This window comes from Uranotaenia lowii, chromosome 3, assembly GCF_029784155.1.
Source record: "Uranotaenia lowii strain MFRU-FL chromosome 3, ASM2978415v1, whole genome shotgun sequence".
NCBI classification, from domain to species: Eukaryota; Metazoa; Arthropoda; class Insecta; order Diptera; family Culicidae; genus Uranotaenia; species Uranotaenia lowii.
The window spans coordinates 192540174-192556709 of record NC_073693.1 but is presented as its reverse complement, the minus strand read 5'-3'; the positions used below and the strand labels follow the sequence as shown (position 1 = coordinate 192556709).

General features: G+C 36.7%; 1 protein-coding gene across 2 annotated transcripts in view; it reads left to right on the top strand.

Annotated features, from left to right (window-relative positions):
* The window catches only part of LOC129751676 (uncharacterized), a 93000-nt gene that overhangs the window by 63420 nt on the left and 13044 nt on the right, over window positions 1-16536 (top strand). For both annotated transcript variants that reach the window (XM_055747333.1, XM_055747332.1), the window contains exons 4-7: window positions 806-944; window positions 1136-1285; window positions 1358-1501; window positions 1609-1830. In XM_055747333.1, coding sequence (XP_055603308.1) covers window positions 806-944; window positions 1136-1285; window positions 1358-1501; window positions 1609-1830 — 655 coding nt within the window. The remainder of the gene's footprint in view (window positions 1-805; window positions 945-1135; window positions 1286-1357; window positions 1502-1608; window positions 1831-16536) is intronic.

Below are 16536 nucleotides of genomic sequence, written 5' to 3'. Positions count from 1 at the left end.
AAGATGCCACCTTCAGCCTTGTTTGGGGGCGTTCATCACTGTTTCGACTAAGTTGTTTGGTAAATCAAACCCATCAGAAAAAGTTATTTCTCCAAGCACTGAGGGTGAAAAAAGTTTGAACAGCTTTTTGTCATGCATTTTCCTATCACGAGTAATAGAATTGCTGAATACATAGCATCAGTCGACGTGAACCTTGTTGAAACCTTAAGCATTGCAGAAAACAACTGGAAAAATATCGATTCATTGAAAAACTCTTTGGATTAAACGGCATCAGTTTCTTTCAATTCATTGAAACATTGGATCATGGAATCAACACTTGAATTGTGTTTCTTAGGTCTCCAAAACATAATTATAGAAACGAAATGATGCAAACGATTGCTTTACTTGGGACGGGGCAGCGATTCGAAAAATGATTCCAATTAAATGAACGTAATTTAACATCCGTAGATAGGAAGAACAAATTAATTGAACATTGCTCGATCTGAATGTGCGAGGAAACATTTTAAGGATGCTTATAATTTGATTTCGTCTTCTTCAATGTAGAAGCGCTTTTAGATAGTTTTCAGTAGGGAGTAATTTTCTACGCCATGAGAAATACACTTGTCTCAACAAAAGCTGCGAGCATGACTTTTTCTGGAAACCGTGTAAGATTTCGGGGTTCTTCTGAAACCGTTTCCAGTATTTAAGGAGACTGAAAGACAAATTTCATTGCTAGAGATACCAAAAGCTAACAACGATTTCAATGTAATTATCTTCCCTAATATCCGCAAATACACAAGGAATTCACTAATTGAATTAATTCCAGTATTCTATCCTGCAAATCGTGGTGGAAGCCTGCCAGAAAAAGCGCAAATGCTCATTTAGGGCTTCGCCAAAATCCTTCGAGAGCACCCCCTGTCCCGGAATCCATAAGCTGGTGGAAGTGAGCCACAAATGTAGACCATGTAAGTGCCAGTGCCGACTCCTTCACGAAAATTGATTCGTTCATTAAAAGAACGCTCTGTTTTTTTCATTCTCTTTTTTTACTTTTGTTTGGTACCCGCGACGCGATATGGCTGCTTTATGGATGTCCGGATTTGCTTGCCTCTTCTGACTCGTCTCGCCTTTTACGTACCACACCATGATTGCGGAGCAGATGAGTTTCGCAGTTTGATTGCTTGCGAGAAGGATGTGATACGATTGGCTTGTGGCCGTTACACTCGAGTGGCCATCTACAGTGCCAGCTATGGCCGTACAGCCTATGAAAGTGGCCACTGCTCCCAGCCTCCCGGATCCAAGGAAGAGAGTGAGTAAACACTGCCAAATTGAACTCCATCTAGCCAGGATTAGGGCCCTAAGTGCTCTTTTGACTTTCCAGCTTGCCTATCCTCCCACACAAGTCTTACGCTGACGGAAATCTGCCACGGCCGGAGGAAATGTACGGTAGCCATCGAGGGATCCACTTTCGGTCAGCCCTGTCCGGAGAACGTGAGGGTTTCGCTGAAAGTTGTTTACGCATGTGGTAATATTCCCACGAAGGCTCACAATACTTTCTATTATTGTATTAATGCTGTTCCTATCCCATGTTTCCATTTTTCCTCCTTTTTTCGTTTTGTTCATGGCTGGCAGTTTCGAGAAACGTGTTCCGAGACCGGTATATTACTCCACTGGAAAATGATGAATTGGACCAGCAGTTCGAGCTGAACGAACTGTACGATGATGAATTTACTCCCGCCCCAAATCAGGTGGACGAATCATCTGCCAGCAACGGTGGCCAAATGAGTCATAAATTCTCCGGTGAGCTCGAGGCAACCGTAAAAGCTGAAAACATTCTCACGCAGAGCAAGGATGGTAAGTAAAATCAAGCTGCACAGAGCTCGTAACTTTGAATCCTAGGATACAACATGTGATTTTTGTAGTGATCAAAAGTTTGGGATTATGTGACTTGCACATAAATGAAAAACATGGGCCCTTATTCTGCGCCTCGAGTGACGTGACGATAGTAGAGTCACCCAAGTCACTCTATTCCAGCAGTCGGTTTAGGTGAGGATTGTCACTTCGGATGAACTTAGTGAGTTCTTACCCTATTCTCGTAGTCACCGTGGGTGAGAATCGTCGCATTCGGGTGACGATTTTAGGTGACAATTGTCGGTACGTTTTCAGGTGACGACGAGATGGAAATGAAATGAAAAATTACGAAAATTACAGTAAACCGGAGTTGTTAGTTGTTAGAAATCAATCAAAAAATATATCAAGCATGTTTTAAAGCTTTCAATTATCTATCAATTTTTAAACGACGAAAATTTCTTTTTATAAACGTGTTGGAGTTGAGGGGTTTTTTAGGGATTTCTGCTCAATTTGGCTGAATTAAATTTCAAACTGTTTGTTACCGATAAGTTTTTTTTGTAACATCTTTATTTGGTTCATACCTTTACGATTTAAGGTGACAATTGGCGGTACCTTTGTAACGCGCACGAGGAAAGCAACGGCTTTGCTTTCGCGCCAGGCAGCAAGCTGCCGCAAAGTCGCAAGTCTTAAAGGCCCGGTGAGACTCCTAAAGGGTCGTTTTAATTCTCGGCATATACTAGAGGACCCACCAACAAGAAACCGAAACGCGATCTTTACTGATTGATCAACAATCTAACGAATCAAAAATATCTAACGAACCAAATTCAGGGATTTTATCTTTGGCAAATCACAACTAAAGGTTAAAGTTAAACGCCGGAATTTATTCCTCCGGGAGATCGATTTTTCTGGGTTTTATAGCTACGTCACCTGATTGTTCTCCACCCGGTAGGTTTGTGTCCACGGTTTGTGTTGGATTTGGACGGCGGCTAAAGCGAGTCGGCTCCGAGAAATGTCACCACATCGGCGGGGGTGATGCTACTATGCTGTCGGCCGAGGGGGTTTCCGGAGGCACACATAAACTTTCTTTCGGCGGGATTATCAGGGGTTCCCAACAGTCGTCTTCCGGTCAGAAATGCGGCTTATTCAGACGGTCCGCTCAATCTCCAACCTGGCGATGTCCACTCCACGAGGTAACGGGGGAAGTGACTCGTAATTTTCGACAACGAGCCCCAAACCAGAACCTTCATTTGAAGGTTTCCTTCAAATGATAAAATTAGCTTAAAATTGTTTCAGCTAATGTCCCAGCCAATCAGATTACCTAATTCGGTCGGCTTCTTTCACGCTTCAGCGTGGTCACGGCACTTGACAAGCTTTGACTTTATGCTTTGTCACGACTTCTTACTTCAGAGTGACCACTTGGAATAAAACCTCTGAATTCGTATTGGCGATCAGAGCCCACGTTTCCCTAGCCTGATATCGCGAAATCTCGTGTCAGTTCCTGATTGGTCAGTTTTCTAGTTGTATGACGACATTCAAATCTTTATTTAGCGTTTTGGCGCTAGTATCGTTTAAGAGACTCGAGGGATCTTAAAACTCGCTTTAATATTTTTCAAATTTGAATCTTTACTAGGGTTGTACCCACATTTAACTGATATCTTTTGTAACACAGTTACATTTCCCTAAACACATTCGAGAAAAAATATTTTCTTAGATTAAAAATCTAAGAAAATATTTTTTCAAGTCTTAATTGTTCACAAATTTCTCATTTTCATTCATTACTCACTGAATTTTGTAGAATGGCTATGGAATTTACTTGGCATTTGCTTGAGGACTACAAAACTAAATCGTATTCTAACTTAATTGGCGTACGGTATAATCATTACACCTAACTGCGATTGTTTATCTAACAATCAAACTGATAACGTTGAGTTTTTATCTCAACCAAAAAACTGCTCGAAAGCTATACATCCCTAATTTTATGTTTCAACATCAGAATTCTTTTTCCGATAAAATTTCCGCACCCCTCGTCGGGTGAACTGACAGCATAAAAAGTATTCTCAAGCAATGCCTCTACTGTAATGTTTTTGACGTTAAATTTGACGGCTGTTTTGTGGTGAATTTCTTCAATTTGTTGTTTTGATAGGTTTTGATAACGAAGCTGGAAAATTTTGAGAAATTGTAAGTAAATTATATTTTTGGATTTATTCTACTGTAATTAATTATTAAAACTGTATTTATTTAGGAACTGGGCAACTTTGGCTATGGCGTTTTTGTGGAAAAGTGAAGGTAAGCAATAATTTGAATATTTTAAGTGAGTGAAGTGAAGTGAAATTGAAAAATGATTGAGCTAGAATTCTGTAAGACGAACAACATCGATGTTTTTATCTGCACCAAATGCAACTTTTCGTTAAAACTAAACATAATATCTTTCGGCGTACTTATATAGATTAATATTCCTTTAATTTCTAATCGTGAGTGATCTTATTTTCCAAGAATGAAAAAAAATCGTTTAGTGCTACGTATTTTCATTTTGTTGATTCCTTTTTTCGGTTTGTTTTCCTATCTACGTACGTTTTCACTCCGTCGAGCTCAAACAAACCGTGTTTTGTAATCATTCATCCGTAGTTTTGTTTTGATTCCTTTTTTTTTTTATTCTTGCACAAATAAGACTTTTTTTTTCAATTTCGTGTTCTCTTTGTTCTTTGAATTTTTGTTTTGTTTTGGTTCCTATTCTGGGTTCGTCAACCTGAAACGCTTTAAACTCTGTCGAGACATAACAAACCGTGCTCTTCATTTTCTTTACTTGGAAATTAAGTTTTGTTTTGATTCCTATTTTCGGTTTGTCCTCCTAATACGTTTTCACTCCGTCGAGCTATAACAAACCGTATTCATAGTATTTTGCTGTTGATTTCAACTTGGTTTTTGTACATAGCTTATAATTTACTTGATCACTCTACGTTGCAAAATATGCTAATTGTTTTTTGTTTCCTAATTTTAGCTCAGACCATGATGAAAGAAGATTCATATCAGGTCGACAAGTCCGGCCAGGATGGTCATGATCTGGGCCCTTCCAGACTCCCACTGTCACCCCGAGGTGGTATGGTCCTTTCTTCACCATTAAAGGTTTCAAGGCTTCTAAGGCAAACGGACTCTAGAGCAGTAACCTGATTCGAATTTCTTGATCACGGTATGGCATTTTTATTTATTTTCTTTTTCTTTATTTTTTGTTTTCGTTCTTCAATAAATCTGATCTTTGGTAAACTCCTAAGCTATTTCCTGATCCGTCTTCTAATTCGAAACAGTTCGAGCCTATTTTAGCTCGAATTTTAGCTAGAGTGTAAGTTTTTGCTAATTTTGCGTTGAACTTTTTAACTTTGTTTGATAGCGGGTAATTTTTTTTGTACACGAGTTCACCTACTGAAAGTTCGGGTAAATTTTTGTTAGCTTTTAAATTGTAATATTTTTCGTATCTCTGGAATGCCTTCTTGAGATTCTCTTTGACTTTAGCAAATACTTTTTTCATATCTTCCGATACTTTTTTCGGTTCTAATTCAACATTTTGATCTGAGTCTCTGATTTGTTGATATTCATCACCCATGCTTATGTGATTTCTCCCGAAATTTATAAAATAAGGGGTGTATTCTGTGGAATCATGACAACCTGTTCGAATCGCTAATGCTATTTTATGAATGTTTTGATCCCAATCTGTTTGATCATCTTTCAAGTATGCTCGAATTGCTGAATTAATGACACGATTAACCCTTTCGGTAGGGTTGTTAGCCGGATGATAATTTGCATTTCGCCAGTGTTTTACTTTGTATTTATTCAAAAATGACGCGAATAGTGCTGACTTAAACTGAGGTCCGTTATCAGAAATTAAAATTTCTGGGACACTGAATAGTAAAAATATATTGTTTTCAAGAAATTTAATCAGTGTATTTGTTTTTGATTCTCTCATTGGTTGAATTACAACGAACTTTGAAAATAGATCAGTAACAACTAGAAGCATTGAATTTCCTTGTTTCGATCTAGGAAATGGTCCTACATAGTCCACTGAGACTATTTGCCATGGCATATCAGCAACTTTTTGTTTTCCCATAATGGGTGTTTTGTTAATATTTGGATGTTTTGCTGTTTTGCAAATATCGCATGCTGCGCAATAACGTTTTATTTCTGTGCTCATTCTTGGCCAGTAGTATTTTTCTTGAATTTTCTTGAGTGTTTTATCGGTTCCTAAATGTGCTAAGCTATGTTCTGCTTCTAGGATTCGTATTCTCTCTTCTCTTGTTGGATAATACTTCCATTGAAATCGAGGATCAGCACTTCCTTTGTCTGGAAGAAATTTATAGATCTTTTTTCTGATTACTTTGAAATCTTTGTATTTTTGTGGATTGCTGTCGATGTCACGTATTAGTTTTTCATATTCAATGTCTACTGAGGATATTTCCAGGGAATTAATTCTGGATAAAGCATCCGCAACGATGTTAAATTTTCCTTTTCTATATTCAAGTTCAAAATCATAATATTGCAGTCGGAGGGCCCACCTCACGAGTCTGGCTGAATTACCTTCTACTGTAACTTGACTTAACCATTTTAATGATTGCGCGTCTGTTATGACTTTGAATGAAGTTCCTTCTATATATTGTTTAAATCGTTCTATGGCTAATATAACTCCCAGACATTCGCGTTCTGTCGCGGAATATTTTTGCTGAGCCGCGGTCAATTTTTTCGAGAAAAATGCTATTGGTTTCCGACAACCGTCTTGAATTTGTATCAGTACTGCTCCCACAGCGTGAGCAGATGCGTCGGATTCTATTACGAATTGCTTTTGAAAATCAGGGTTAGCTAGAGTGGGTGGAGATGTTAGAATACTTTTCATTTGATTCAATGCCACGTTGGCTTCCGGGGTCCATTTAAATTTACCGTTTTCTTTTTTGAGCAAATCCGTTATTGGACTTAGAATTTCACTATAATTAGGAATAAACTGTTTGAAGAATCCTATCATACCAATTAAACTTCGGATTTCTCTTATCGTTTTCGGAATTGGATAGCTAAGTATTGGTTCTAGTTTTTCGCTATCAATGGACAATCCCTCTTCGGATAATACAAAGCCTAGGTAGTTAACTTTCTTTTGGCAAATTTTTGACTTTTCCAAACTGATTGTTAGACCTGCAGATTTGATTCTTCTTCCTACTTCTTTTAATAACCGAAAATGTTCTTCTAGTGTGTTTGACAAAATAATAATGTCGTCCATATAAACGAACACTAGTGGTTCTAGGTCGAATCCAACTACTTTTTGCATCAGTTTTGTCTGCGTTCTAGGTGCTCCCTTTAGACCAAAGGCTGTTACTTTAAAACGGTATAATTTATGACCTGAACGGAATGAAGTGTAGTCTCTACTTTTTTCTTCCAATGGTATTTGCCAGTAGGCTTTTGATAGATCGAGTACTGTAAAATATTTAGCTTTTTCAATTTTTCCTAAAATGTTTTGCATATCTGGTATGGGGTATGCTTCGTTCTTTGTAACTTTGTTAATATTTCTACAGTCCAGACATATCCTCCATTCTCCAGAAGGTTTTCTCACTGGTAGTAAAGGATTACACCAGTCTGCGTTTGATTCCTCAATGATATCTAAATCAATCATACGTTTTATTTCTTTTTGAATTTCTGTTTCCATTGCAGGTGATCTTCTATATTTAGGAGGCCTTTTTGGTTCGGCTCCTTCAATCAAATCTATCCTATGCTCAATTAAATTTGTGCGTCCTAGCTTTCCTCCTGAATCGAAGCTTTTAAGAATTTCAATTAAATTTTTCTTCTCTGATTCCGCCAGGTCATGTTCGAACCTCATTTGTTCGAAGTTTAAGCTTGATGGAATTTCCACCGTAGGGATCTCTAAAGTTGAATCTACTTGTAAAGGAGCTTCCATAAGAATTTCTCCGTTTGGTTCAAGAATAACATTTATTTCCTCACTCTTTTCGGCAAAATAATCTACTGCTGTATTTAACGAAATTTCGTCGACTTGTGATAACTCACAGGATAACGGTTTCCATTCAGATCTTGAAACTATGGCTGGTTTAATTCCAAACCCATTCCAAAAGTCTATTCCTAATATTAACTTTTTCTCTATTTGTGGAACATAAAGCGTTGGAATAACTTTAGTTATGTTCTGAAAAGTGTAGGGAATATGAATCATGCCAATTCCTGGGTATTCTGTGCTATCTGCCGTTTTTATTTTTAAATTTGTCTTGGTAATTTGAAAATTGTGCTTTCTAATAAGATTTGTATCGCTTATAATGCTTATCGCGGCTCCCGAATCTAATAATGCATCCATTTCGGTATTAAGGATTTTAATTGAAATATGTGGACACTTGTTTGGCTTAATTTGAATTTGAATTATTTCGTTATTACTGTCTATGTAATTTTTGGGAGTATCGTTAATCGAAGTGGAAAGGTGACTCCCTATTGCCTCTCCAATGTTTCGTTTTTTGTTCTAACAACTTTAAACTGATGTCTTTTTGGACATTCTGTGGCAACTACATTTGATTCTCCACATATATGACAGAATATTCTTTTTTGTTTGTTACAATTTCGCCAATAGTGACCATAATTTCGACAGTTCCAACAAAGAATATTTTCTTGTTCATTTAACTTAGAGTTCTGATCAGTGTTTTCTATTCTAGAATTATTTTTGTATAAACTCATTGCGTTTAATTCCTGATTCAGTTCTTCTGAGCTTTGTTCCAGATTTGTTTGTTCAATTTCATGTACTCCTAACGACTTTCCACGGTTCGTATAGGTGTGATAAAAAGCTTTATCCAATTCAAAACATAATCCCGTTAAAGCATCTAGGGTAATAAATTGTAAATTAATGAATGCTAAATGTGGACGATAACTATCTCTCATATTTTCTAAAATAATTTTTAGTTTCTCTTTTTCGTCTAATGGAGTTGATAACTTTTGAGCCAGTCTATCAATCTCGGCTACAAAAGCAATAAAAGTTTCATTTAAATATTGTCGTCTTTCTCTTATTTGCTTTTCAATCACCCTATCTGTATTTGGCATTCCAAATCTCAATTGTATCATGTCCTTGAAAACTCTCCACGAGGTAAATTTCGAGCTATACGTGTAGTACCAGTCTTCTGCGATAGAATCTGGCTTGAATAGAAAATTTGCTTGACCCAAAAGTTCTATTTCACTAGTGCGATTATTATTTGCTAATGTTTCTACTCTTTTTAGGAATTCTTCTACGGATGGACCTCTAGGATCCCCACTGAATCTAACTGGCCACTTATCGATTGGAATTCTGGACAATCTTTGAGTTCCTCCACCTGAAGTGGTTTGTATGCCCCCTACATCGTTAGACGTACGAACATGAGATTGTTCCACATAAGGTCTAGACTGCCTAGCTTCCGGTATTTGTTGGAAATTTTCGCGCGAAAAAGGTTGAAAATCTCTAGCCTGATCACGTGGTTGGTAGATTTGCGAATGATTCATAAGTAATTCATTTACCTGAGATTGATTGTTTCTCAGTGATTCATTTAATAAGCCTTGATTCATTCCTGTAAGATTATTTCTTTGTGACTGATTCGACAGTTTGTCAACGATAAGATTCATCATAGTTTCCATTTTTGATGCTAGAACATCTTCTACAACCTTGCTTACTGTTTCTACTGTGATATTCCGTGAATTATTTAGATTAGCTTCCTTTATCGGAACTCTCAGCGTTGATGAATGAGCATCACCTACTCTATCATTGAATGGTTCTGGTTCATTCAAATCTACCAATAACGGTTCTGGATTTTGTATAGGGTTAATTTGAGTTAAAATCGATTGATCACCGGTAGCATTAGGGAAAATAGAATCATTCCTTTTGATCTCTGTCGATCGTGAAACATATGATGGAGGTGGAAATTCGTACGCGGGTATTCTGTTAACTTTGTTGTTAACTTTGTTGTTATCTTTGTTGTATCTAATTTAGATCCCGAAAAGGTTACTCGACTTGTTTTTTGTGTTATGTTAATTTCCCTACGCGTTTTATCTTTCCGAATTGAATCTTTTGGCATTCCGAACACGTCCACCAATATTTCAATTTCCTCTAGCAAGTCGTTTCTAGTCAGTATTTGGTACGCATCAATAGTTGCTGTTCTTTGCACTCTGAGGTACAGATGTCGCAATCGAGTCATTAGTTTTTCGTCATATCCTGCTTCTAAACCGTGTCTGTAAATTACTAGCTTAGCTTGAATTAAGTTTAAATCTTCGAGCATAGTTCTTCGCGAAGTGAGAATTCTAGGAACCTGAGCTTCTTTGCATTGTTCGACATAAAATGCACTCTGTCTGTCCTCCTCATTCATTCCTGGAAAATCAATCATTCTAATATCTAATTCAAATTCAAGTTCATCTCGAGCCAAATGGCTAGGGTTTATCCAAAGAAAGAGATTTTGTTCATTCATGTTTTCTGCCATATTCATCAAGTTGCCTTATTCTATTATATACAGTTAAATAATCAAAATTAAATAATAAGTTAATTAATAATTTTCTTTTTCCTTTTCAGGACCGTACGCCGAATTCAAAAGTTTAACTTAAAGTAAAATATTAATAAGCAATAAAAGAAAATATATGTACACCAAAACTAAATTTTAAAATAATCCGAAAAATTTCCAAAATTACAGCCAAAATATATACAAATAAAATTTTCAATCCCAATCAAGCTATTCTACAAAAAATCAATTCGTTCAAAATTTGATCTCAATTTAGTTATTGAACTTAGAGTCAGTAAATGCGTTTCAAAAATATTTTCGATTCGGTTTTACTTTAGTTGGGCGCCAATGTAACGCGCACGAGGAAAGCAACGGCTTTGCTTTCGCGCCAGGCAGCAAGCTGCCGCAAAGTCGCAAGTCTTAAAGGCCCGGTGAGACTCCTAAAGGGTCGTTTTAATTCTCGGCATATACTAGAGGACCCACCAACAAGAAACCGAAACGCGATCTTTACTGATTGATCAACAATCTAACGAATCAAAAATATCTAACGAACCAAATTCAGGGATTTTATCTTTGGCAAATCACAACTAAAGGTTAAAGTTAAACGCCGGAATTTATTCCTCCGGGAGATCGATTTTTCTGGGTTTTATAGCTACGTCACCTGATTGTTCTCCACCCGGTAGGTTTGTGTCCACGGTTTGTGTTGGATTTGGACGGCGGCTAAAGCGAGTCGGCTCCGAGAAGTGTCACCACATCGGCGGGGGTGATGCTACTATGCTGTCGGCCGAGGGGGTTTCCGGAGGCACACATAAACTTTCTTTCGGCGGGATTATCAGGGGTTCCCAACAGTCGTCTTCCGGTCAGAAATGCGGCTTATTCAGACGGTCCGCTCAATCTCCAACCTGGCGATGTCCACTCCACGAGGTAACGGGGGAAGTGACTCGTAATTTTCGACAACGAGCCCCAAACCAGAACCTTGTTTCAGCTAATGTCCCAGCCAATCAGATTACCTAATTCGGTCGGCTTCTTTCACGCTTCAGCGTGGTCACGGCACTTGACAAGCTTTGACTTTATGCTTTGTCACGACTTCTTACTTCAGAGTGACCACTTGGAATAAAACCTCTGAATTCGTATTGGCGATCAGAGCCCACGTTTCCCTAGCCTGATATCGCGAAATCTCGTGTCAGTTCCTGATTGGTCAGTTTTCTAGTTGTATGACGACATTCAAATCTTTATTTAGCGTTTTGGCGCTAGTATCGTTTAAGAGACTCGAGGGATCTTAAAACTCGCTTTAATATTTTTCAAATTTGAATCTTTACTAGGGTTGTACCCACATTTAACTGATATCTTTTGTAACACAGTTACACCTTCTAGGTGATGACGAGTAAGAAAAAATAAGAAATATATCGAAAATTACTGTAAAGCGGAGTTGTTACAAATTCAATCAAAATTGTAGGTTGCAAAGAATCAGTTATAAATTCAATTTAAAACCGAATTGTGGGTTCAGAATTAACTTGAATTGCTGAATTGAAACGGCAATCGGATCTGACAATCAACAAAAAAATTTATGGTTAAAAAGTGAGAATTGCCGGTATGGTTTCCGGTAATGACGAGGTAGAAACTTAATCAAATTTTCGCATCCACTACAAACTGCCAACCAATGCTGCCCTCTGGTGCTGCTGCAGCCTTGTTGACTTCGATACCAGTGCTCGGCATTCCATAATCCCTATGATCTATTGGCGACTGGGCTGTGGGCTTATGATTTCCGGCATGTCACGGTGATAACCTCAGGGAAAGCACCTAGATCGGCAGCACCAACTGAAAACAAAAAAAATCACGTTAATCGCTTATATCGTGTAATTTGTGTAATGACACAAATTCTGGAAGCTGTTCTGGCCAAGCGGTATACAAAAGAAAAATCACCTTACTTACTTGAATCCGCCTGTTGGACACCTGTTGGTTGCAGCAACAGCTGTCGATTGTTATTTTTTCCTTCTTGTTGGAGTTTCCGGTTTCAGCTTTCTCCACTTAGGACGCACAAAAATGCCCGTTTTTCCTCTTAAGTTGCTTGCTGTCACCTTATGACTCGTTGGTGGCCTTTTGCGAACCGGAATTATCACTAACCGCTTTAAAAATCAGTTTGGAAAACTCGAAGCGCGAACGAAAACAAATCAATACAGAACAAATTCTACCATTGTGTTCATTCAGTCACTCACCTCTGTCACTTCACCCACATCGACTCCGGGAATAAGGTGACAAAACTCACGGTGACTCCGAGGTGAGGTGACAAGCGTCACGTCACGCGCGGCGCAGAATAAGGGCCATGTTTCCTATTTTTGTGATGATAGCTTTCATATCTCGCGAACAAATAAATTTACATATTAAAGATTTGTCCTAAATCTTCGTATCAAAGATTTGTCTTTTCTTCGTTTCTCGTTTCCTTAAACTCCAAGCAAATAACAGGACATCTCAAAAAATTCTTTGGGGGAGAGACGGGCTTAATTAATTTACTAAGTTAAACGGTGATTTAATTGAATATTCCAATATGTGTACGGAAACAATATACTCATAAACATATATCTGTTTTCTATACATGAGACCCTTTTTCATACAAAAATCTCTAACAGTATTTGAAAAAACAATTTAATGATAAAAGAAGTCAAAACTGCCTATTTTCATTACTAGGTGATTTTCTTACCCACAAATTGTTATTTGTGGGTTAGAATAAACCAAAACCAAAAGAAGGGTGTAAGGAGTGAATTCGAAAAAAATGCAACACTTTGTATTGTTAATAGCTTTGAATTGATGAAATTTTCAGTGAAGCTACCTGGTAATGTAATGTTTATATGCACAAATTTTTGTGATGTTCTGTCAAGTGGTTTTTGAAATAGCGTCCAATGCCAATGTCCAATTCTTTCGACTTTAATATTTGGGCAACACTTGCAACATCTAGAATGCATACTATTAACTTTCCTTTTTTTCAAATCAAGGCTATTTTTGATAACGTTTTCTATCACCTAAAGCTTCGAAATAACTCGAAATATTGAATTTGGTCGAAGTTATAACAAATTTAGCCGATTGTCCTCCTTCAGCACAAAAACCACATATTTTACTTTTTATCATCACAGTGTTTGCGTAATGGCACGATTCCAGATCTAACTTAAACACAGTAAAAACTTTGTGAGACCTATTGAAGTGCTCTGTAGCGCAAACGGTCGCACTTGGAGGCACTCATATTTTTATTTTTCGCCATTTATCGTGTCAATCGTTAGGAAACAATGAGAGATTTGCAGTTTCCACAGATCGTTAGCGTCCTCAAGTACTAGACATTAAATATTTAAATTTTTTTCGCCTTGTTTATCTCCAAAAAATACAGGCGAGACTTTTCAACGAAAAGTTTCCGGTTGAAAACCTGCCACGAGACCGCTAAAGTGTTGGTTTTTCTGTATATTACGAAAATTTTCTAAATAACTCTCCACTAGCAATCCAAATACTTTGCGCACGATTTGACCATCGCATTTTGTTTATTTAACCGGTGGGCAACTTTTCCAACATGTAGAAATAAAGTCAGGATTGTTTATCAGCCAGCTATATGTAACAGTCAGAAAAATTTATCTTTTTTGACACTTCCTCTATTCATATTTTCGGATTGACCTTGAAAAAACCTTCATGGAATCTATAATATTTACTTTTATTCAAATTTAAGCTCATTATTGGGTCTTCTAAGACTTTTTAAACGATTTACCATATAAATTTTTGTCGAATAGTTGAATTCCAGCTGTTTCCGGGTCACCCACTGGGACTTTCCCGGAATTTTTCTAATCCAGCTCAAAAAAATTTGCGATTAACTTCATTCTTGGGCGATATCTCAAAATATCCTCGACAGATTGCCACCAAATTGTGTGCACATATGCAATACATTACTAGGTAGCTTCACTGAAAAGTTCTTCAGATTCTTTTCATGCATTCAAAAGTTATTCACAATACAAAGTGTTCCATTTTTCGAATACACTCCTTAAATATGTTTTAATAACTTTTTTGAGAACTTTGATGAAAAAAAAAAATTGCCGTGCTGTGTCTCTGAAAAGTTAAATTCAATTTTTCAATAATACCTTTTACCTATAATCATTCAAATATGACCCTCATGAATTTGAAAATGGCGCATTTAATCCATTTTATGTTGAAATACGGCTCAGCAAATTTCCAATTCTTTCCAATGTCCAATTCTTTCGACTTTAATATTTGGGCAACACTTGCAACATCTAGAATGCATACTATTAACTTTCCTTTTTTTCAAATCAAGGCTATTTTTGATAACGTTTTCTATCACCTAAAGCTTCGAAATAACTCGAAATATTGAATTTGGTCGAAGTTATAACAAATTTAGCCGATTGTCCTCCTTCAGCACAAAAACCACATATTTTACTTTTTATCATCACAGTGTTTGCGTAATGGCACGATTCCAGATCTAACTTAAACACAGTAAAAACTTTGTGAGACCTATTGAAGTGCTCTGTTTATCAGCCAGCTATATGTAACAGTCAGAAAAATTTATCTTTTTTGACACTTCCTCTATTCATATTTTCGGATTGACCTTGAAAAAACCTTCATGGAATCTATAATATTTACTTTTATTCAAATTTAAGCTCATTATTGGGTCTTCTAAGACTTTTTAAACGATTTACCATATAAATTTTTGTCGAATAGTTGAATTCCAGCTGTTTCCGGGTCACCCACTGGGACTTTCCCGGAATTTTTCTAATCCAGCTCAAAAAAATTTGCGATTAACTTCATTGTTGGGCGATATCTCAAAATATCCTCGACAGATTGCCACCAAATTGTGTGCACATATGCAATACATTACTAGGTAGCTTCACTGAAAAGTTCTTCAGATTCTTTTCATGCATTCAAAAGTTATTCACAATACAAAGTGTTCCATTTTTCGAATACACTCCTTAAATATGTTTTAATAACTTTTTTGAGAACTTTGATGAAAAAAAAAATTGCCGTGCTGTGTCTCTGAAAAGTTAAATTCAATTTTTCAATAATACCTTTTACCTATAATCATTCAAATATGACCCTCATGAATTTGAAAATGGCGCATTTAATCCATTTTATGTTGAAATACGGCTCAGCAAATTTCTAAAATCTCTCGTTGTAAGTTTTTCGGGTTTTTAATGTGATAAAAATATCACAAATAAATAAGCTTGAGCACAGCTTAAGTAAAAATGCTGATTCAGATCAACGACGATGACAGTTGGATTGAGGTTTTTATCTCAAGTTGATATTCTCAACACACATTCGAAAAACTTGGGTGTCTCAGAACATGGATGCGAAATTTTCAAAAACAAAAAAACGTTTTCTGCTGTCCACAAGCTTTAAAATGACTCTCATTTGAGAAAAATCTTGGACACCCATGCTTCATCAAACCAGCTTAAATCCATGGAATAAAGTCAGCTTTTTTTTATCAAATGTTTGTAAAATTTAAGTATGAAGCCTTCTAACCACATGAACTTTGGACGCAATTCTCAAATGTAAATCATTAGTTGGATTGGCGGAAACATTCATCTTTTTGACAAAAATCTGTACCAAGATCTATACCAATAGTCTATGGAAACTAGTAGAGTAGAGTGAACACAAATATTTCTTCATTTTTACAACTCCAGTGTTTTTAATTAACTCAAAATCAAACATTTAAACCGTTTATAGTCACTTGAGCGAATCTCTCTGATAAAATTTAAGTATTTCTTGAAGTCTGAATCATTTAGAAGGTATATTTTATACCGCAGTGCTATGAATTACACCAAATGTCAAACCTGTACAAATCTGTACCAAACTTAAAAAATCTGTCATCTGCACGTACAGAATCATTACAAACAGAGCTAAAAAATTTGTACTTTTCTACATAAATCTGTGCATGTAGCAACTATGCAAGTGAAATGTATATAGTCAGGGTTGCCAATGTGCCTGATTTTTCAGGATTTTCCTGATTTCTGGGGCCACAACCTAATAACCTCCCGAATAGGATTGTACCGTGAAGAAACCATAAATTCCATATTCATAGACCATATTTATATGGTTAACACAATGTTTATTATCGTCCTCGATACCGTGAATGCACATATGAATTCTTAGTTTCCGACCATACATTTCATCGATTTGGCCAAAACAAACTTGAAATTGTAATATTGTTATGGAGCGTGACCTTGAAAAAAAAAGCAATTTTCCATAC